The 21546-nt window shown below is 40.0% G+C and overlaps 1 protein-coding gene and 1 non-coding gene across 2 annotated transcripts in view; both read right to left on the reverse strand.

The window, feature by feature from the left end:
- The window catches only part of Ppp2r5a (protein phosphatase 2 regulatory subunit B'alpha), a 62263-nt gene extending 56405 nt beyond the window's left edge, over window positions 1-5858 (reverse strand). Inside the window, exon 1 of the mRNA XM_047520316.1 lies at window positions 4935-5858. Coding sequence (XP_047376272.1) covers window positions 4935-5115 — 181 coding nt within the window. The 5' untranslated portion in view covers window positions 5116-5858. The remainder of the gene's footprint in view (window positions 1-4934) is intronic.
- Window positions 5859-21036: 15178 nt separating this feature from the next.
- LOC124962478 (U8 small nucleolar RNA) lies at window positions 21037-21172 on the reverse strand. Its single transcript, XR_007104494.1, has one exon. It is a non-coding gene; the product is annotated as a U8 small nucleolar RNA (small nucleolar RNA).
- Window positions 21173-21546: the final 374 nt, after the last annotated feature.

A 21546-nucleotide genomic window follows, 5' to 3' on the forward strand; every position in this document is an offset into this window, starting at 1 on the left:
CTCGATCCCCAACTGTTTATAATTTTAAAGGTTAAATTGAAAATGCAAAGCATAAAAACCTATTATTTCCCAAATGTATTATTTTTGTTGATAAACTGTTTTTGAAATCCAAAGGGGCGATAACTCATTAAAGACTAATTCACCTACAATTTGTATCAATGGAAAAAAATGTTATTCTTGCAGGTGAAAATAATTAAACTAAAGTTCAAAGGGGTTAAATAACTCGCCCAAAGCAATTGTGAATCATCACTGATGCAGTAAGACAACTTAGATCTACTCTTCAGAGGACAGGGCTCTTCCCCAATGGTCATACCAGTTTGGCAAACACATTTTCCTGGATTGTCACTTTATTCATTTAGACACTTCATAAAATAATTCAAAATTTAATTAAGAATCAAAAAAGGCAATAAAAGGGGGGAGAGAATATGATCCTGAATAGGATTTCTGGAGATGTTAGACTTAAAAAGTTTTTCCTCCATGTGAAGAATAGCACTAGACACTATACTTAGCAATTCCTCTAAGCAGTACATGCTAAAAAAGTTTTTTTTTTTTTTTTAATTTAGGTTAAGTCTTCCAGAAAACATACGACAATAACCCTAAAAGAAAATAGTCCTAAAATGTTATATCCCTTTAAAAACAATTTTTTTAAACACTCAGATGAATTTCAACTTTCTCCTAATGCCATTCCAATTACAAAAAAGGGTTTGTGGCTAGATGAAATGAAACTAACTTTGTGAACATCTATAAATCTTAAAAGTAAAGAGAATAGCAGTATTACCTGTCCCCCACAAAACTTAAGATAGTTATGAAACTTCAGCTGTCAGTGTTCTTGTTTCAGTTAACTCAGAAGACCATATACCTCAACACGCACACACTCTCTTTTCCCCTAATGCTAAGCCAGCCACTTCAATCAACAGCACTGTTTACTGGCTTCAATACTTCCAGTGGAACCCAATTTCTAAGAACGGACCAACAAAGAATCTGAGTGATACTTGGGAAGTTCTTTTACCTCATCTGAAGGGGACTTCAATCTCAAAATCAGTTTCATCTGTTCTTTGTGATTTACTGGTTGTATCCTATGAGAAATGAATGTCTATACAATTCTACTAGTCAACTGAATTTCTTTGGTAAAAATTTTCTTACAACTTTTAATATTTGAAAGAGTTTGACTTAACCCTATTTTCATTTCTACACTCATGCTGAAAATGTTACAGCCTCATCTCACTTCACATAAACCACATCTGAAAACTCATTATAAATAAAATCATACTTTGAGTACATTAGGAAAGTTTACTATTTAAATAATCCTATTAATTCTTCATTTTAAAATATTTTTAACCTGGATTTCAAATATCAAAGAGAATGGGAACTAACATTCTTTGCCTATTTTTAGGCATTTAAATTATTCCACTAAATCCCCTCAAATCCTGGAAGATAGAAGGCATTATTCCCCATTTTACAGATAAGGAAAAATGACTCAGAATAATAAAAGTTTACCTTTCACTTGGGACTAACCTTAGTGACTCAACTTTTTCTATCATACTGCTTTAAATTTATGTAAAACAGGTTAGTAGCAAAAATACTGAAATCATTTAACTTGAGTCCCAAATCAGTTGAAACACCATCCAGATAAATAATCATAGGTCTGAAACTAATCTGTTTAAGCTTCAACTTTCTCATCAACAATATGGGAATAATACTGATTTTGCAAGAAGTTAATAGAATGTCCCAAGGAAATATAATATTTGTAAAAGTACATTCAGCCATGGCCTATCATACAACAGCATTACCTTACTGGTGTGAAAAAAACAGATTATCAGAAATTAAGAATTACACACCTTTGGATTATTTCACTTGTCATGAGCAATACAAATTTATAATAAAAAATAAAAATACAAAATAACTTGAAAATGCTAAATTGTCATAAATGTAAGGCATCAATTACCAAACCAATCCTTCCACTAACTTTAAACAAAATAGGTTAAACAAAATGAAAAAAGTCCTACTGTAACAAATTTTTTAAAAAAGTTTCCTAATTGTTGGTTACCGGATGAAAAGTTTAAGATGGAGTAATTAAGTCCCATACCAATGTAAATTTCAAATACATGATTGATAAGAAATGACTGACAAATGTTCCTAATTTTATTTTCTAGTATCTAACTCTCAGATGAGCTTACATAATTAACAAGGGATAAAGTGTTTTGAAAAAAAAATTAGTTTCACAATATATGGCTGTTTAATTTTCAAGACCCACATAACAGTTTCTCATTTTTAAAAGCCTTTTAACAAGACTTGTTTATTTATTTTCTATAACAAAACTATTTTGTACATTTTCACTATTAAAAGCCTGCAACCCACTTACTAAGTGATTGTACAAACAAAAACTTCTGGGATATGAAAAGGCTGGATTATTTTGTTAATCCTTACTCACAGTATGCTTTCAGGAAAACTCATTGGCACCTTTCCAATTTAGACCCACATGGACAAAGTGTAACATAAGCAGGTTGTTATAAACACTTAAAAAGATCTTGGATGCCCACGGATATCTGAATCATTCCACACTAAGATTATATTTCAGAGGAAGAAGAAAAATTCTCTTTCATACACATACTAAATGGTTCTCCACTGTTTTTTGTTAAAGCCACAAATGGAAAAAACTACTACTGATAGAAAAACATACAACACTGTGGTATCAAATATACTGCCAAACTACAAACTGAAACAGTTGAAATTTTCAAAAAATCACTTTCAAGCACTTGGCACCTACAGCAAAAGTAGTTTTTCCTATTAGTAAGTAACCCAAGTTAAGGGGCTTATTTCCTCACTTAAAACTGCATAAATTTTCCTTGGATAATTTTCCTATGAGGAATACTATATTTTCATGTAAGTATCTAAAATTAATCTAAAATTCCAATTTTATTATATTTTGCCCTACTATGACCAAACCCTATAAATAAAATATTTAAGGCACCTTTCAACTTCTTGAAGAAGACACCATATAACTCAGATGATTACTGATTCTATGCATATTTTCCCCAGGCTTTTAAAAGTAAAATGCATACAATAAGGTGCATCTCCTGGCTGAAACAAACCACATGTTTAATATTCAATTTATTCTTATTTTTATTACATAAAATGAAATATGAGGACTGGGATATAGCTCAGTTGGTAGGGTGCTTGCCTTGCATGCACAAGGCCCTGGGTTCAATCCCCAGCACCACAAAAAAAAAAAAAAAAAAAAGAAAAAGAAATAAGATATTAACAAGTACAATACTAGGAACAAGAATATCTTACTAAAAAGCAAGTTCAATAAATATGAAAGAAAAATGTTAGCACCAAACTCTCAAATTGCAAAGATAACTTGATAAATTAATGAAAATAAAAAGCATAAAAGTAATGATTTTTAATTAAGTGTAAAATAGCAAATTTAATACCTTAATAGGTAAGATGATGTACTTTTATAGCCATGACATCACTCAAGAATTAAAGTCTTAGCAATGCCTACCACTGTGGTCTACCATTGATTAACATATGTAAATTTTAACAATTTTAATATGCTAAGGAGCCATCAAATGTGATAGCACAGACTAAACATATCTTAAGCCCTCTTTTCAAAAGCCAGTTTATTCTGGCTGTGAATTGTCCTTGATTTAGAAGAACCCCAAGAGGCAGGGCAATGTAGGATCTGAATGGGGTTCCAAAGCCATTGTAGGTCAGCTGTGATTTGATCTGGGGTTTTCTTCAGACTCCTTGCCAATTCAGGCTGGATTCATAGGCCCAAAGACAAATCAGAACCAGATTGGCCTTAAAGGAGATGCTGGATCTTTTTCAAATGTACTAAAAAAAAATCTGCTGAATGTTTATCTATTTTAGAATGAAACTTCAATTTCCTGGCCTTGTAAAACAGATTACCTAGATTTCTATCGGGTATCTTTTGTTGCAAGAATTTTTAAATGTCTGGGAGCATAATCATTTGTTCCATAGTGATTTCTATCTCATAAAAAGCAAAGATATTAAAATGACAAAAATTAAAAGCCAGTAATTCTCAAAGGAACAAGCAAGAACACCAGAAAACAACTTATTGAAAAACTTCTAAAACCTAGTGGGAAAGTATGCCAAAGGGAGAGCCAAGTACTCCTGCAAGGCATTAGGCATGGATACCAACTTGAATTACTGTACAAACCTACAAAGTCCCCGGAATCACTGCCTAGTGAACCAAGTTCCCACTGCTTTGCAAAGCAATACTATCTATTCCTTGATACTTCTTTAAACTAGTCGTGTGTATCCTCTAAACGACAGAGTATTTTAGGGGACAATATTTAAACTTAACGATATTGTTAAAAAAATTACACTGATTTGATTTTTAGGCTTTTTTCTTTATATCTAAAGACAGCTAACTCTTAACCATTGGTTGCACTCAGATTCCTGGTCTGATGACTTAGGAATAATCAATGGGAAGGAGAGTTAAGAAGAGGGTGGTGCACACATATTTATAATAGAAAAAGTGAAGGATTAGTTAGGAGCGGCTAAAAGAAGAGATGAGACCCGGGAAAGTGAGGGTCGAAAGACAAGATGTTAAAGCAAGACCGGGAAAGGATAAGACGGAGAAGAGTGAAGAACTCTACCTTGCGGGACCCAAGAGTCCCAATTGGAAGGGCAGGTTAAGCAAGCGCGCAGGTGGGAAGGGGTGTTGACCTCCAAGATGGGAAGAGTTAAGGTGAATCAGGGAGAAGTAAGAAGCAACAGCCTTCGCATCAAACCTGTTGGAATAAAGGGGGAGGGGGACGCCAAGGTATCATGGGAAACACAGTTCACACACTAAGACCCCAGCAGGGCAGGAAAACCAAGCCCCAGAAGGAAATGGCTCTGCTGACACAGAGGCGAGCGGAGCCAGCCCCTGCGCTCGCTCCCGGGGCTGCGCCCTCGGAGGTTACCTTTGAGCTGGGGCAAGGGGTGCAGCTCCGCTTGGCTACCCTGGCTGCGAAACTGCGACGAGCCCTGGGAGCGCTTCTGTCTCTGCGCCTTGCGCACCGATTTCCGGGTGAAGCCGTCCACTTTCTCCGAGGCCGAGATGGCGGCGCTGGCAGCCCCCGCCGGCGGCGACGACGACGACATCTCCGCGGCCCTGGCGCTTGGCAGCTCCGGCGGCCGCTTGCACCGCACGGGCAGCGGCAGCGACGGCAGGAGGAGGAGGCGGGGGAGAGGCACGGAGAGCTCGCGCCCCTGCGCCCCGTGCTCCCGGCCACTCCGCCCTCCCGCTCCCGGGCGCCGCCGAGCTTCTCCTCGCCGCCCGACAACGCCTCACGGCCACATCTCAGCGCCGGAGGTTCCTGGTCCCCGCTGCGCGGCGAACTCCCGGGGCTGACGGAGGGAAGGGCGGGGGTGGAGGGGGGTGAAGAAGTTGTTGACTCCGGGCGCGGAGGGCGGGTGGAAGGGAGCCTGAAGTTTAGACAACTGAGACGAGGGCGCGGGGCTGCGGACGCAGAGTGCGCCTCTCGTCCCTTCAGTGCTGGTCGCCAGCCGGCCGGCCGGCCAGCACCTCAGCACCCGCTGCCAGAGCCGTCCGCCCTGCCTGGAGCCTCCTCCCAGGGCGCTGCCATCGCGGATCTTCTTGGAGCCGTCGTCGCGGTGCCTTCTCTTCCCTGTCAGCGCTGGCCCCTCATCGCCCGGGCGGTGACCCGCTGCCCGGACCCTCAGTGCACACACACTCGCCCCTGGCAGCGTCGCGCGGTGCGAACCCCCTCCCCCAGGCGCCCGCCGGCCGCCCACGGAGAAACCCGGGCGAACGACCGCTACAACTTGAGAAGGTGGTTGGTACAGGCTAGGGGGGAATGTGTGTGCGTGTGCGCGCGCGCGAGGGCGCGCGGCCCGGGGGAAGGGCTTCGCGGGGGGTGGGAGGGAGGAGTTTGACTGACAACTTCCGCGGGGTCCCACCAGCCTCTCGAGGCTCCGGAGGGGGTGAGAGAGCATGCCAGCTCCATCAGCCAATCGCAGGGCTAAGCGGCAGAGACGGGGTAAGGCGTGGCCTCCTGGGCAATCTCTCAAGTGTCAGGAGCTGGGAGGGAAGGCAGAGATGGGGGCGTGGAGGGGAGACGGACTTCAGCCACAGCCAATCGCAAGTGAAGGCGGTGAGCGGAGTACCATCTGCGTCACAACAGTGTAATAAATTCTCTCGCGAGGGAGGGGACGTGCCCCTCCACCAGCGGGCCTTGTACGCCTGCGCGCCGCTCCAGCCTACAATGCTCTGCTGACGGACTTTGACACCAGGCTAGAGTGGGTAGTTCAAAAATCAAAATAGATCGCCCCTTGCTTTCCCTCTCCTCTCTACTAACCAATGAGGAACTGGAGCGACGAGTGGGGAGCTTGAGGGCTGGGGCGCGAAAGAGCGCCAGGTTTGCGTCACTAAAAAGGGGCGGAACAAAGATTGGGTGGGCGTGCGAGCGGTGTGATTGACAGGCAAAGGAGCCCCGGGTGTAAGCGAAGTGAGTTTATCCAATCCGAACGAGGTACTGGACTCTTGGGAGGGCTTTAGCTCTTAACTGGCCCTAAACCGCATAATTGGTAGTTGGGTAATAAATTTGTAGCTTTGGTGGTTTAGGCACCGCAACTCCCTGAGAGGTACTCTTGCATGGGGTTTGGGCAGTCTAGCATCTACTATTTCAAAGAGTTCTACAGGTCCATGACCTTCAAAAAGAGGTCCTCATTCCCAGCTCAGTAACCCACTAATTTTCATTCCTTGAGCAGAAGGCCTCGTGACTCCAACACAAGTGCAAATTCTCTGCTCAGTGGTTTGTGGATTTGGGAACCTACTATTTATTCTTGGGGTCTCTTCCTTGGAGGTGCCACCTAGATTTTAAATATCTTAGACAAAAATTGTCCATCTTAGTTTTTTGTGCAGTGCTTTCCATATAATGATACTTTTTTAATTTTATTTATTTTTTTTATTGTGAACAAATGGGATACATGTTCTTTCCCTGTTTGTACATAGAGTAAAGGCATACCATTTGTGTAATCATACGTTTACATAGGGTGATGTTCGTTGATTCATTCCATATAATGATACTTAAACAAGTGATATGAATAGTCTGTCTCCTTTTACTCTGGTGCACTTAAATCCAGTCATCTCCTGCAAGCCCCAGATCTTTTCCTTTCGACATGATAAAAACAACTGCCATGTATTCAAGCAAAGCCACCTGCTACATACGAACAGAAGATTCTAATTTGGGGTAGGAAGTTGAATCTAGACCTGTACTCAAAACATTTCCTGTTCAGACTCACTGGGTGGTGAAATTGTAGTCTACCTGGTCAAGGAAGATTGGAAACCTCAGATGCATCTAAGACACTTTTCCCTTTCTTATTCTGTCAAGCTCCAGATTGTATTGAATCTACCTTCACAGAAGTTCAACAGTTTTTCTTTAGAATTTGCATAACTGACCACCAAACATAGATGAGGACTTTTAAAGTCATTTCCACTTTTCATTTTATCTGCACATTTGAAGAATCATCCAGTACCTATAGAATACAGTCCAAACTCAAGAATCTCTTCAATCTCACCCCTGGCTGTATTCCTATTGCATTTATTATCCACATCATTCGGAGCGTCAGTCATTTTCTGTCTGAGATGGTTGTGTTCATCATCCCCTGAAATTTGTAAACACCAAGAGAGCAAGAATTTATTTTTATCTCTGTATTCTGAGCACAGAATAGATGTGTAGTATACAACAATATAATTTTTAATTCTCAACAACAGAGTTCTGAAAGTGTGGTTATTGGATCACCTTCATCAGCATCCTCTGGGGTACTTGTTTAACATTCAGATTGCTGGACCTTATCCTCGCCAGGAAACAAGAATTAGAGCCTATGGTAAAAGCTCTAAGAAATATTTATTTATAACAGGGACTGAACCCAGGGGTGTTTTGTCACTGATTCACATCTCCAGCCCTTTTTATGTTTTATTTTGAGACAGGGTCTCACTAAGTTGCTTAGGGCCTTGTTAAGTTGCTGAGGCTAGCTTTGAACTTGAAATCCTCCTGCCTCAGCCTCCACTGGGATCACAGGCATGCACCACCTTGCCCAGCTAGAAGTCTGTTTTTAATAAGCTCTTTAGGTTATTCTTATGCACCCAGAAATTTGAAGCCACAATTCTCACAATCTGAATTAAAAATAAATGGAAATATCTGGAAACCAGTGGTAATATTATTGTAATAAAGGTAAGTCGTAAAATATAAAGGAGCAACAAAGAGCAGGATGCAAACTAATGCAGTAAAACTAAAATTTATACTGGAATGTGATAGATAATAGACACTAGAAATACAGAATGGATAGAATAGCTAGAAAATAGATAGTGAAAACAAGTTGTTGGGGGACTTGGAACCAGCAAAACTGTCCAGACTTTGTTTGAAATGATCCTTTTTTTAAAAAAAATCATGTTTCAAAGAAAGAGCAAATCAAAACCTGAAAAGAGAGGATGACATTCCAGATTCATGTCACCAAACATTTTGGGGAAGAAAGAACAAAAAAGCTCAAGAGGCAAAAGACCCCACTTTAAGTCAATAGTATGATTCTGTCAAATCATTCACCCTGTCAGAGCCTAAGTTTCCACAATTTTGTACATTAAAAAAAATAAATAAATAAAAGTGAACTGCCTTCTTCACAGATTGGCATGAAATTTAAATACCACATGACCAAAAACACTCAAGGTCATGAAAAATATACAATGATGATCTTACACATACATGTACTTACCAAACGTTTGTTTTCCATTCCATCTTGAATAAATAAGGTGTCTGGTTTGTAAACAGAGACTTGGTCTCTAAGAACCATCTCCAGTGTCAATTCTAACCTGTGTGTGCCCTTGAAGCAGCAAGAGTGTTTGATTCTGTGCCATAGAAGCCCTGCTCCTTCCCAGGTATGAAGATCTTTGGCAAAGAGCAGTTCAGAGGCCAAGACTATCACTAACAAATTTCTTGGTTTGTCTTCATATGACTTTACTTCCTTAGTCCGTGAAAATATGCAAACTTACTGATCTCATTCTTTAATTCATGTTGCTTAATTTGCTGGGGAAAATGATTCATGAAACAAACAATATCCACGGTATCAAAATGATGGTCCTTTAATGATGCTAAAGAGTGCATCTGAGAGAATAATCTTCCCATATTACTGTGAAAATCCTCTAAAGCATATCCAAGCAAAATTTTGATTGCCAACATTGTCTTAAGAGCTGTGATTCCCAAACTATGCTTTACTGGAACACCAGAGCAAGGTACTTTATCTGCAGAATCAAATAGTATGGTATTTCCCCAATTAAGAAAAATAAAATTTCTCCCTTATGTCTCTTTGAAATGTTTGATTCTTACTACCACCTTACTAGAATTTAAATCAAGGGAGTATCTGGTTTATCATCAAAATGTTAAATTTTTGTGCTCATTTCTTTTTATTTAAATACATTCACATTATTGAAATTTCAAAAGGAGTAAAAGGGTAAAAGAAAAAGTCTCACTCTGACCCATGTCTCACAATATCCAGATCCTTGGTGACAACCAATTGTATCATATTTTTATAAATCTATCCAGAAATACAATATATTTAATCATTAATGTTTAATAAAGTCTCATTTTAAGAAACTATACAACTTAGAGGTATTTAACTTCCTGAAGAAATTTGAAAACCAGTACCCTAGACTTCAGTATAGGGCTTTCCAGAGCTCATATAAGCTTTTTTATATTCATTCTTTAGTTTGTTAATTCACTCACTCATGTAACAGATATTTATAAATGATGCAGTACCTCAATAGAAGATGGAAGTTGAAAAAAATCTTCAAAGCTGATCAGTACAGGGACGGTCAAATTGGTATCCAACCTCAAGTCAACCAACAAGTTCCTTAAAAGATTTTAAAAAATGTCTTACAGGAGACTTTCATTTCTATTTGCAACTGAGCATCTTTCTAGATTTTTCAAGATCTCAAATTCCACAATGCTTATCAGACCACTTTGTAAGCACAAGTGCACGTGGATTTTCAGTTTGTTTGTTTTTGGGGATTGAACCAGGGGTGTTTTACAACTGAGCCACATTCCCAACTCTTTAATTTGTGGTTTTGTTAAGTTGCTTAGGGTCTTTCTAAGTTGCCCAGGCTGGCCCCCAACTTGTGATCCTCCTGCCTCTGCCTCCTGAGTTGCTGGGATTACAGGCATGCACCATGCCCAGCACAAGTATACTCCGAGGTGATTAGAACTCCTGCAATTTTTAGGAAGGAACTTTCATTAATAGGGCAATATTAGGAGTCATTGTTTTCAGTATAAACTTTTTAGTAAGTTTATTATTTTTAAATTCAGTTTGTTGTGGGCTATTGTACAGGTTATTTTGTTGGTCAATCAGGAAGTTACATTAAGTCAGTAGCAATTGAGATGATTAGATTAGAGATTTAATTTGGATAAGGAGTAAAGACTTGCTGATAGATTGAATGTGAACTGTTGGAATTTATTTGTGGTGCTTGGGATTGAACCCAAGGCCTTATGCATGGGAAGCAAGCACTCTACCAACTGACCTATATTCCCAGCCCCTGAGCTGTTGGTATAGCAGAGCTAATATTAATCCCAAACATGCCAATGTAGTTATACTTTCTGATCACTGCCAAATTCCTTTTCTATAGCTATGAAGTCTTTTGCACCATCTAAATGGGCTATTATAAATGTCTAATAGCTCCTGGTCTACCCAATCCTTTACCTGTGTAGATGAGAAACTAGGACATAATTTGAAAGGGCTCAACTCATGCCACCTACTACTGTCCTTGAAGAGTGGGACTAAAAACCCTGAAGTTGCCAAACTCTCTGCACTTTAATTCAACCCTGCAAACATTTCTCAAGTGTCCTTTTTGTGTCAGGCAATATGCCAGTCACTAGGAATGAAAAGATAAAGAGAGCACAGCCCTTAAAATTAATCCAGTAAAGGAGGGACAACATAAGTGGATAAAGACTTATCACAAATTTTCTTTTTTTTTTTTTTTTTACTGGTCCTTTTTAGTTATACATGACAGTAGAATCCATTTTGACATAATTATAAAAGCATGGAATATATCTTGTTCTAAATCAGTTACCAGTATCTCTCCTCCCCCCCCCCCAACCGCACCCATTCCTCTATTAATCTTTCTGCCAATCACAAATATTCTTTATGGTGTCATGGGGAAATGGTGGGAAAAAGACTTCATCTGGTTTGGAACAGGTGCTCAGAGTATAGCAATGAATGAGCAAAAGCTCCCATCAGTGTTGAAGGTTCACGTCAATTAAAGTCCAACTATGGAAACAAAGTAGGAAAATGCACCAGAGAAAAACACTATGTGATAGTATGCGTGGGCATCTGCAGTGGCTTTGGTGAATCTGTAGGGTGACCAACTCGTCCTGTTTGCTAGAGATTTGCCCAGTGCTAGCACTGGAAGTCCCATGTCTCAGGAGCCCCCTTCATTCTGGACAAGCAAAATGGTTGGTCACTCTATACACAAAACAAATGGCAGCTCATATTTATTAAAGGCCTGTCATTAGCAAGGGCCATAGGTAAGCAATGTGGTCTCCACGCTAAGGGAGTATGAGCTCTAGGGGAAGAGAGGAGACACGTGTTTAGGAAATGATAATCACTCATTGAAGCCAAGACAGTACATTCAGAACACGCTTACAGGTGGTGTGTGTGTACTGAGATGGAGGAGATGGGATTTAAGGTAGACCTGAAGAACCAGCATAATTACAAAAGTAGAGGAAAAGGAAAGAGGTAAGGGAAAGAGCACTAGTCAACTATTTACTGCACAACTCTCAAACTCAACGAGTTCAGCTAACTCTGTCCACCTCTTCCTCTTCTTTTCGTCTCACTGCGTGGCATCACTATCCATCTGTTAACAAAGGGAGAAACAAACATGAAGCTATGGAAGTGGAAAATACTGGAATATAGAGGGAAGGTTAGGAGATGTGTTGACTCAAGAAGGTGGTTCCTGGAGAGAGTGGAGGAACAGAAAACTGGAAAACGTACATTCATGCGCATACTCAGCACTCAGTGCTTATTATTGGCTATGTTTTGGTCTAGGATCTGAGTATGGAAAGGAAAAAAAATACCATTTCCTCTCTCAGAGAGTCAGTAGGGGAAGCAAGCAAATAAAAAAAAAAAAAAAAAAAAAAAAAAAAAAAAAAAAAACCACTGTAGAGAGGAGGAGTGCAGAATCTGTATCTCCTGGGTGGGAAGCAAGAAAGTCTTCTAGAGAGAACAGCTTTAGATTTAAGAATTGAAGAAACAGAAGGGAGTTCGTTGGAAGAACAAAGAAAGGAAATCATTCAAGCAGTGTGGACGGAACACTTAAGGTACAGAACCCTGAGAGAAGGGAGCACATTGGGAAGCCAGAAGGAGTTAGTCTGAACTTTCTGTAGTGAGTAGAAGGTAAATCTGTAGAAGGGCAGAGCTTTGTGGGCAGCTTTTGGACTTTATCCTCAAGTAAATGGGGAAACACTTAAGGGTTTTAAGCAGAAGGGTGGCCTGATCCAATTTGCATCTAGAAATATCAGACTGTTGGCAATGGGAAGAATAAACTGATTACAGAGGGCACAGCCAGAGGGAGGGAGACCAGCAGGGCAGAGACTAACAAGCTCCTGAATAAGGAATCTGAGGTGAGATGCAGGGATAAAGTGACTTGGTGTTTATCGGGTGTGTGTAGGGGTGAGGGAAAGAGAGGAGGAAAGGATAACTCCCAGGCATCTGGATCGAGTGACTGGTGAGACAGAAAGGGGAGGAAGAGGTAGAAATAATTACTTGGGCACTTTCAAGTTTGAGATTCACGCGGAAAGCAATTGAATGGTGCAGTCCAGCGGGAAAGAGATCCGTAGTGGAGAGAGGGGGCGTTGGTCATCATCAGGATATAGATAGTAATGCAATTCTAAGAATACAATGATTCTTCTGGGCAGAGTGTGTAGAATGAGAAGGAAACGGGGTGAGAAAACTCTTGGGATATCCATATTTGAGGAAGCAGCAGAGAACAAGATAATTTCAGGTATGGAGTGTCTACAAGTTTGGGCCTAATTCAGAGATCAGTGGGGAGATGAGGAAGAATGTTTGAATGGAAGATGTTATGTTGAAGACAGTGTTTTAAAAACATTGGGTGGGGGAAGTGCAATCCAAAGATAATTACAAGTATCCAAGTGGCAAGGACCTGAATGGTGCTAAGCAATGAGTCCGGTAGCACACCGAAAGCTTTTTTAAGCTTTACCTTCTTAGTTCTTCAAGCGGCGGAAGAATCTTGTGGTGGGCCAACTGCGGTGACACACACCTGTAATCCCAGTGGCTCTGGAGGCTGAGGCAGGAAGATAGAAAGTTCAAAACCAGCTTCAGCAACTTAGTGAGGCCCTAAGAAATTTAGTGAGAACCTGTCTCAAAATTTTTTAAAAAAGGGTGCTGGGGATGTGGCTCAGTGGTTAAGGGGCTCTGGTTGCAATCCCTTGTCCACCCCACACCAAAAAAAATCTTGTGGTGGTAGAGGCAAAATGTGTATTTTGAGAAAAATTCTCCTAATCCCACCCTATCCCTCATTTCTTGGTGGTGAGTGTCTTACCATTTGGACATAAGGTGTCCTCCAAAAGTTCCTGTATTAATACAAGAATATTTAGAGACGAAATAATTAGATTATGAGCACTGGAATGTAAGTAGTCCATCTAATTTGAATAGACTAACTGGGTGGTAACCGTAGGGAGGCAAGGCATGGTTGGAGAAGATGGGTCACTGGGGTTGTGCCCTGGAAGGGTTCATCTTCCCTGTGACCCTTTACCATTTTTCTCTCTGCTTCCTGGCTGCCATGAGGTGAGTAGCACTCCTCTACCATGCCCTTCTTCCATGATGTTCTGTCTCATTGAATAGTCAGATAATAAGATAAAGGCAGACAGGACAATGGGCCCCAAAGAAGCTTCTCTAAGTAGACAGGAAGTACAGAGTACTCTCCTGGCAACCTCCCTTTGACTCAGAGAGGCAAGATGGACCTAAGTGGAAACTACAGATAATTTCAAACAGCTTAAAGGGCATAACCAATCAGAATGTTGCAGCCCCAACCAATGAACAAATCATCTTCCAGATACCTAATTATACTAAAAGTTAGGGAATATTCCAAAACTGTTGGACCAATAGACAGCATTCTTTGATTGCCTGTTCAACATAAAAATTGAGCAATGCCCCCTACTGTGCAGACATATTACCCGCTAGAGTAGTACTCTTGGGGGTACTATTGAGACCCTTCTCACATGACAAGAGCTCTGTTTCTTTTCTTCTTGCTTGAATAAATCTTACACTTTCTCACTTACCCTTCATTGTCCATGGATTTCATTAGAATTCATGAGACAAGGACCTAAGAAGGAATTGCTGGTGGTCTGCTGCTGAATGGTAACCCTAGCAGGTGTTGCCTGCTGGGGCACTGAAAGAGCTGCGACCCAAACAGACCCTGCCTGCCGTGACAGGAAGAGCAGAAATCTGATTTCATCACCTTGGGTGCGAAGAAATGGAGTCAGCCCACCATGGACTAAACCTCTGAAACCATTCGCCAAAATGAACTACTCCTCTACGTTACCCTTTCTCAGGTATTTTTGTCACATCAAAGAAAAGATGACTAACACAAGTGTCTTTAAACTAGAATTGACCTTGGGATGAGTTCTTACAAAGGAATGCTAGAACTCTTTGAATGAAGATAGAGTTGGTGGGGTGGGTGGCATGTCAAAGGGAAGAATTGCTGGTGATTTCAAGGTTTTCAACTGGGTAATCAAATGAACTTGGAACCCTTAACAAAAGTCCAGAAACTGAGCCAGTTTTCTTTTGTGGGAGGGATGTCAGAGGAAGGAAGGAAAAGGGAAACAAAGATAAATCTAAGGTTAGACAAGTTGAGTTAGTAGAGGTTTTTTTTGTTTTGTTTTTAGATTGTTGAAGCTGGATCTTTATTTTTAAAAAGAGGTGATGACATGTTGTATATTAATTTGAGGAAAGAAGAAGATTATATTGAACAAAAAAGGAAATTATCTACCAACACAAACTTCTTTTTCCTCTTCAAGGGAAAAAAAAGCATGACAGATACAAATGCATAAAAGATGCGTAGCACATTATTTGCTTCAAGGTTTTCTTCAGTGCCAAGAGGTCAGTAGGATGACACAGGAAAAGAACCCTGGAGCCCAGAATAGTTCCTTCTATCTGCTGTAGCAGTGAGCCAAAGACCAGAAACAAGGCGGCCCTCACTCCTCACAAATAGGGCTGAGTGACCACTTGGGTTATACCGTGCGCGCCTGCGCGCGCGCGCTCTCTCTCTCTCTCTCTCTCTCTCTCCTCTCTCTTCTCTCTCTCTGTCTCTCTCTGTCTCTCTCACTCACCTACTTGTATTCCTAATCCCTAATCGCCTTCCACACAAAACTATAACATATCTTTTCATGATAATTTTACAGAGGAAGCAAACATCTATCTACCAACTAAGTACTTCCTCCCTCTTTCAAGCAAGGACCATGTGAGGTTTCCAGCATTCTTAGCTTCTTGGCTAGCTAAGTCCCCATCTTTTCTTTTTAATATTTTTAGTTGTAGATGGACACAATACCTTTATTTTATTTATTTATTTGTATGTGGTGCTGAGGATCAAACCCAGTCCCTCACATGCTAGGCAAGCGCTCTGCCACTGAGCTCCAACCCCAGCTTGAAGGCTTCATCTTGACTCACTAAGTCCCATTCACACACAGTGAGCATAGTGATTGTCTTTCCCAGCTTCCTGGGGTCTGTTGGATGAGAGCAGAGAGTAGACCTTAATACTGTGTAAGGTACGATTTCATTCCTTGCATTTGTTGGACTCTATATTCCAACATGAATTGTTTGAGTATTGGTCTTAAGTACTACATCAATTCAATGATTTAATACAGCACCATTTCCTTCTGGGTGTTAGGAAGGGTTAGGGAACGCAAGGTGAGGACGAAACAGCTTTATACTCTCTTGAGCAGAGGGGGAGGTCAAGCACACAGAAAATTATAGAATAATTCAACAAGATAGAGGATATATGATAAATGAGAGGGAAAAAAGGAGGAAAAATCATATTCTGGTGGGAGAATGAAGACCAAGTGACAGGGAAGAGCTAAAAATTTAAACTTGACTTTCAAGAGTGCATAGAATATCAATGAGTAGATATGTAGAGGAAAGAGAGAGAACAGCCACATAAGGGGAGAACATGAGCAAGGTCACTGAGATAGGAATACACGTGGTTATTTGGAGAACTGCAAATAGTTTTGTCTGGCTGGGGCATGAAGGAAGAGTAGGTGATAAAGTTAGGAACACAGGTTGGGGGCCTATGATAAAGGATTTGAATGCCAAGGTGAGAACCTTGCACTCAATTCTTTGAGCAGTTGGGAGCTATCGAAGACTTTGGAACTGGGTGGTAACTGATTAGACCTGGATCTAAGAGGTTTCCTCCCACAGCTGTTAATGGACAGAATTAAGAGGGGAGAGGCTACGAGCAGAAAGAAATTTTGGACATGTTGGGCTTAACATGTCTGTGGACTCTCCAAATAAAAGTGTTCATTAAAACTTGGAATAGTTAGAGTCTGGTATTCAGGTGTTTTTAGCCTGTTTATCCATCTATAAACCCGGGACAAGAATGCTTACTTTGAGTATCGTTTTAGGGAATCAGAGAGAATGCTTATAAACACTCATCACAGTGCCCCACTCACAATGAGCTTGTGATAGAGATTTAGTGATGGTAATTGTGGTGGTAGTACCAGAAGTACTTGAAAGTTCTTCCCTGTAGCCCTTTTGTTCTCCCCAGAATTCTGCCATGACTTCAGGAAACAAAACCATATGACAAACCCCTGTTCTAGCTAGAATTGCCCTTCCCCTAAGATAACCAAGACTGTATGTTAGGACACAAGGTTACACTGGCTCCTTTCCCCTTAAGGTAACCACTCTCGCTGGAGAACCCGTAGTCCCAGAGTCTATTGAGAACTCTGTTGAATGTCTCTTTGTTTTCTCTTCTGGGTCCACACACAGCAACTCAGAAGAGTTATAACCTGGGATGGATAAATGAACCGAGCTAAAAACATGTAAAATGCTATTTATTTATTTATTAGGGTCATATGGAGAGTATAAATATTTGTAAAAACACAAACAAAAAATTTACATACCCTTGTTCTTAAACACACACATCTGCACACATGCACATGCTAAATGGACATTTAAAACACCGAATTCAGAAAACCGGTTACTTACTAGAAGTAGGGTAGGAAGGAGAATAAAAATAAAAGAAATATCCAGAGGATTTCAACTGTATCTGTAATGCTTTATACCTTTTATATCTGTATCTTAGACAGGTAGATGTGTACTATATTATTCTCTACCTAGCTTGTATGTAGGAAGTAATATACTTAAATATGTATATATTTTTAAATTTTAGAATGAAGAAGGTAGGGTCTCTATTTTACAAATGGTGAGCTTGAGCTGAAATTTGGACTTTTACAAAAAGGGAAACCAGGGTAGCCTGCATTTGATCCAGTCAGAAGACAGACTGCCAACTTTCATGCACCAGAGTAGCGACTTCCCCCAAGAAGAGCTGGGTAATGGATGAGATAGATCCTCAAGCACTTCCCTAGAGGATACCCTTCACAGAAAAAGTGACACTGAAGTAGCATCAGCAGAGAAAAAGCTAGAGGAACAGATGGTTTGCTGAAAGAAAAACATGGAAAATGCAATTCCTTAGATTCCTGGGGAGAAAGAAGCATAGATGAGGAAGTAATTGCCTGTGAGTGTCAGCATTCAAGAAAGTTAGAAAGAGAAGACAGTTTGATTTGTCCAGAAAAATATTTGTATTGACTTTAGCAAGAACAAATTCAGCAGTACAAAAAGCTATGAAGAAACTTCCACTTCCAGACGTGAACATTAACTAGAACTGAACTTGCCCTCTCACCAGTAAACAACTAGAAAATTGGGTAAAATGTCCGAAACAATTGTTTTCATTGGACAACACACAGGGCAGGATTGTGATCCCTGAGAGGAGAGAAGCAAATGAAGTGATCCTTGCAATATTCCTGGCTCTCTGCCTGGAGGCACTTTCCAGACCACAAGGAAGGGAATCCAAGAAGACGCAACACTCTTGCTAAGTTGAGAAGGAAAATATCAGAGTTTGGGATACCTGAAATTTGTGAGGCAGAGTCCCAGAGAAGAGGGAGGTATGCAGAGAAAGAGCTCTAGAAATCTTAAGTCCACTTGAATCTTAGGCTAAATACTAAAATCAATGAGCTTCCTAAGGTACACCTCCATAAGAATGGGCAAAGAAAGCTCCCAGGAAGCTGCAAGCTAAACCATTTCCTGAGCTTTCAAGTTCCACCAGGCTGAATGGAGAGACCTGTTGAACCCCTGTGGCATTCAGAAGAGACCCTGTCCTGGGTTTGATCCCCAGCACTACTTAAAAAAACCCACCAATAGAAATGGACCCCAAAATAATGGCAATTATGCAATGAAGTGGCAAGAATTATAATAATATTATTATAAATACGCTCAATGTAAAGGAAAATATAAAAGTAATGAAGAATAGATATGAAACTATGACAATGGCATATCTAGAGTTGAAAAGTACAGTATCTGAAATGAAAAATTCACCCAATAGACTTAACCGCAGTTTGAACAATGCAAAAGAAAAGATCAATGGACTTGAAAATATAGCAACAGACACTATCCATATTACAAAGAGGAAGAAAACTGGGAAAAAAAAAAAGGAATAGATCCTCAGTGACCCATAAAAATATGACATATTATTTAACATAGTGTAAGCGAAATCCAAAAGAAGGGTAGGGAGAGCAGAAGAAATAATGGCAAAACATTTTCCAAACTTGATGAAAATTATAAACTCATAAATTTGAGAAATGCAACAAGCCTCAAATAGGATAAAAATTGACATAGAAAGTGCATTCTGATTCTTTTTTTTAATAATGGAGTGATTTTATAAATGGACTGTACCGAAAGGTGATAGTTCAGGTTGGAAACAATGGCTCAAGCCTGTAATCCCAGGTGGGAGGCTGGGGCAGGAGGATCATACGTTCAAAGCCAGCCTCAGCTATTTAGTAAGGTCTTAAGCAACTTAGCAAGACCCTATTTCTAAATAAAATATAAAAAAATGGCTGGGGATGTGGCTCAGTGGTTGAGAGCCACTGAGTTCAATCCCTAGTACCAAAAAGAAAGAAAGAAAGAAAGAAAGAAAGAAAAAAGAAAAGAAAAGAAAAGAAAAATGTAATAGTCTAGGAAGGAGAAAGTCCTGTAAAATGTTGGGAAATGTTCAACTTGTGATGTAGAAAAGTAGAAGGCAGCCAAGGGGGCACAAACAGGGAAAAATAATAAAGAAGAAGAGGTGGATCATGTAGAGGAACCAAATACTGAAAAGTACAAATTACATAATAAGGAGAGAAACTCATGGGAATAAAAGAGGGTGGAGTGGCATCTGCAGTTTTCATCCTTTCCCCTTGTCCCCTTGTCCCCATACTTTATTTTGAACAACAGCCATCTCGGAACGGACCTTGAAGTTTCATTCTCTTTCCTATGCAACCTATCCTGCAGTTCAGTGACAGCATAGTAACCTTCCTTAACCAGAAGAATCACATCACTCCTCTGTTAAACATCTTTAGAGAGATTGGAACCCTCAGCAGACCCTCTGTAAGGTGGCCACAGAGGCAGACCATGCCTCTCCACTATTAAGTGTATTAGCTTGGCCCTCGACTTCTCCAAGCTTCCTGTCTTTAGAACTTCATGCTATTCCCAACTTTATTTTTCTTTTATCAAACCCAGATCTCTTTCTGTCTCTGAACCACAACCACTAGAGGAGGTTTATGCTTCATTTGCCTCCTTTGGCTAAGTACACCCATGCCTCCTCTCTGCCTCTTACTTGCCTGGAGTCCTAATTGTTGGAAATTTACGTTGGCTCTCAACTGCAGTTTATAGACCTTGAACTTGGGAAGTCACAAAACTGTTTCCCTGTAACCAGAGCTCCTTGCTTGAGAAGCAAAGAGGCACCGAGGAAAGCAGGCTGAACTTAGAATGAGGCTTGCGTCACAGCCCTGATTCTGCCATAGACGGTCTAGGACTATGTTGTTCAATACTGTAGCCACTAACCAAATGTGGCCAATGAGCACGTAAATGTGTTGCTGAAGAACTGAATCTCAAATTTTAACTAAATGTAATTAATCCTAATTTTGATTTAGTACATGCAACACTGTTATTGTGGAAAATGTTGTTTTATTACAATGCATGTGTTGGGTACATGTGTAGTTTCTAATATACACAAAAGCACATGTCTAGTTGACATTAATAGATTGATTGAATGATTTTTTTTACACATCAATGCAACACTATGTTGTTGTTGTTTTTTTTTGGGTGCTGGGGATTGAACCCAGGGCCTTGTCCTTACAAGGCAAGCACTCTACTGACTGAGCTATCTCCCCAGCCCCCAACACTATGTTTATTTGAATATTTTATGCAGGCAATGCAAGTTATAGTGATATCTATGTAAGTCAAAATTGGTAATGAAATTGAAATGTTTATTTTAATTTTAAACATGTATTATAAATTATGTATATAATATATAATATATAATAAATTATGATTTATTATGATATAATAAATTATATTCTAGTTTTAAAAATAAGTATGGAAAAAATTTTAATACTTAAAATTAAAAGATCTACTACTAACACAGAACTGAGTAGAAATACAGAAACTAGAAAGTACTATGACTGGAACAATGGAGAAAAGACACTGAAAGAGAACAAGTCATAAATTACAAAATGAATGCTGCTATGATTTGAATGTCTGCTTCAAAATTATGTTGAAATTTAATCACCAGCACGATAGTGGGAGATGGGACCTTTAACATTATCACTGGAGTGGGTTAGTTATCCTGAGCGTGCCTTTATTATAAAAGTAAGCACTTTCTCTTTCTCTGAACTAACTCTCTCTCTCTCTCTCTCTCTCTCTCTCTCTCTCTCTCTCTCTCTCTCTCTCTCTTTTTTGTCAGTAAGAAGAATCAGATAGGAGTAATCAGGGTGTTGCAAGTCCTGATCATGCAAACACATTGATCACATACCACACAAACTCCAATTATCATGTTCTATTCTGCCCTCGCAAAGGAGAAACAGGTAAGGATTATGCAATCTGATAATGCTATTGCTCTATTGTTCCCAACTTTTCTCTGCTAGCTTGTAGGCTTCTTCACCTTGTGATGCTTTTTGCCAAGATATGACACAGCGTGAGGGCCCCTAACAGATGCCAGCACCATGCTTTTAGAGTTCTCAGTCTTCAAAACTGTGAGAAATAAATTTCTTTTCTTTATAAATTATCTAGTCTATGGTGTTCTGTTATTGCAGCAGAAAACAGACTTAGACAGATGGCAGTTGCAATTTGCTGCAACAGAACAAAATGAAGATGCTGTTTTATAAAAATCTTTTAAATATAAAGTAGACAACAGTAGGAGACACCTCCAGCAAACACATAGTGAATTTAATGTTTCTTCCTAACAGCTAAAACAGAAAAAAT

The sequence above is a fragment of the Sciurus carolinensis genome, chromosome 12, assembly GCF_902686445.1.
Source record: "Sciurus carolinensis chromosome 12, mSciCar1.2, whole genome shotgun sequence".
In the NCBI taxonomy this organism is placed as follows: domain Eukaryota; kingdom Metazoa; phylum Chordata; class Mammalia; order Rodentia; family Sciuridae; genus Sciurus; species Sciurus carolinensis.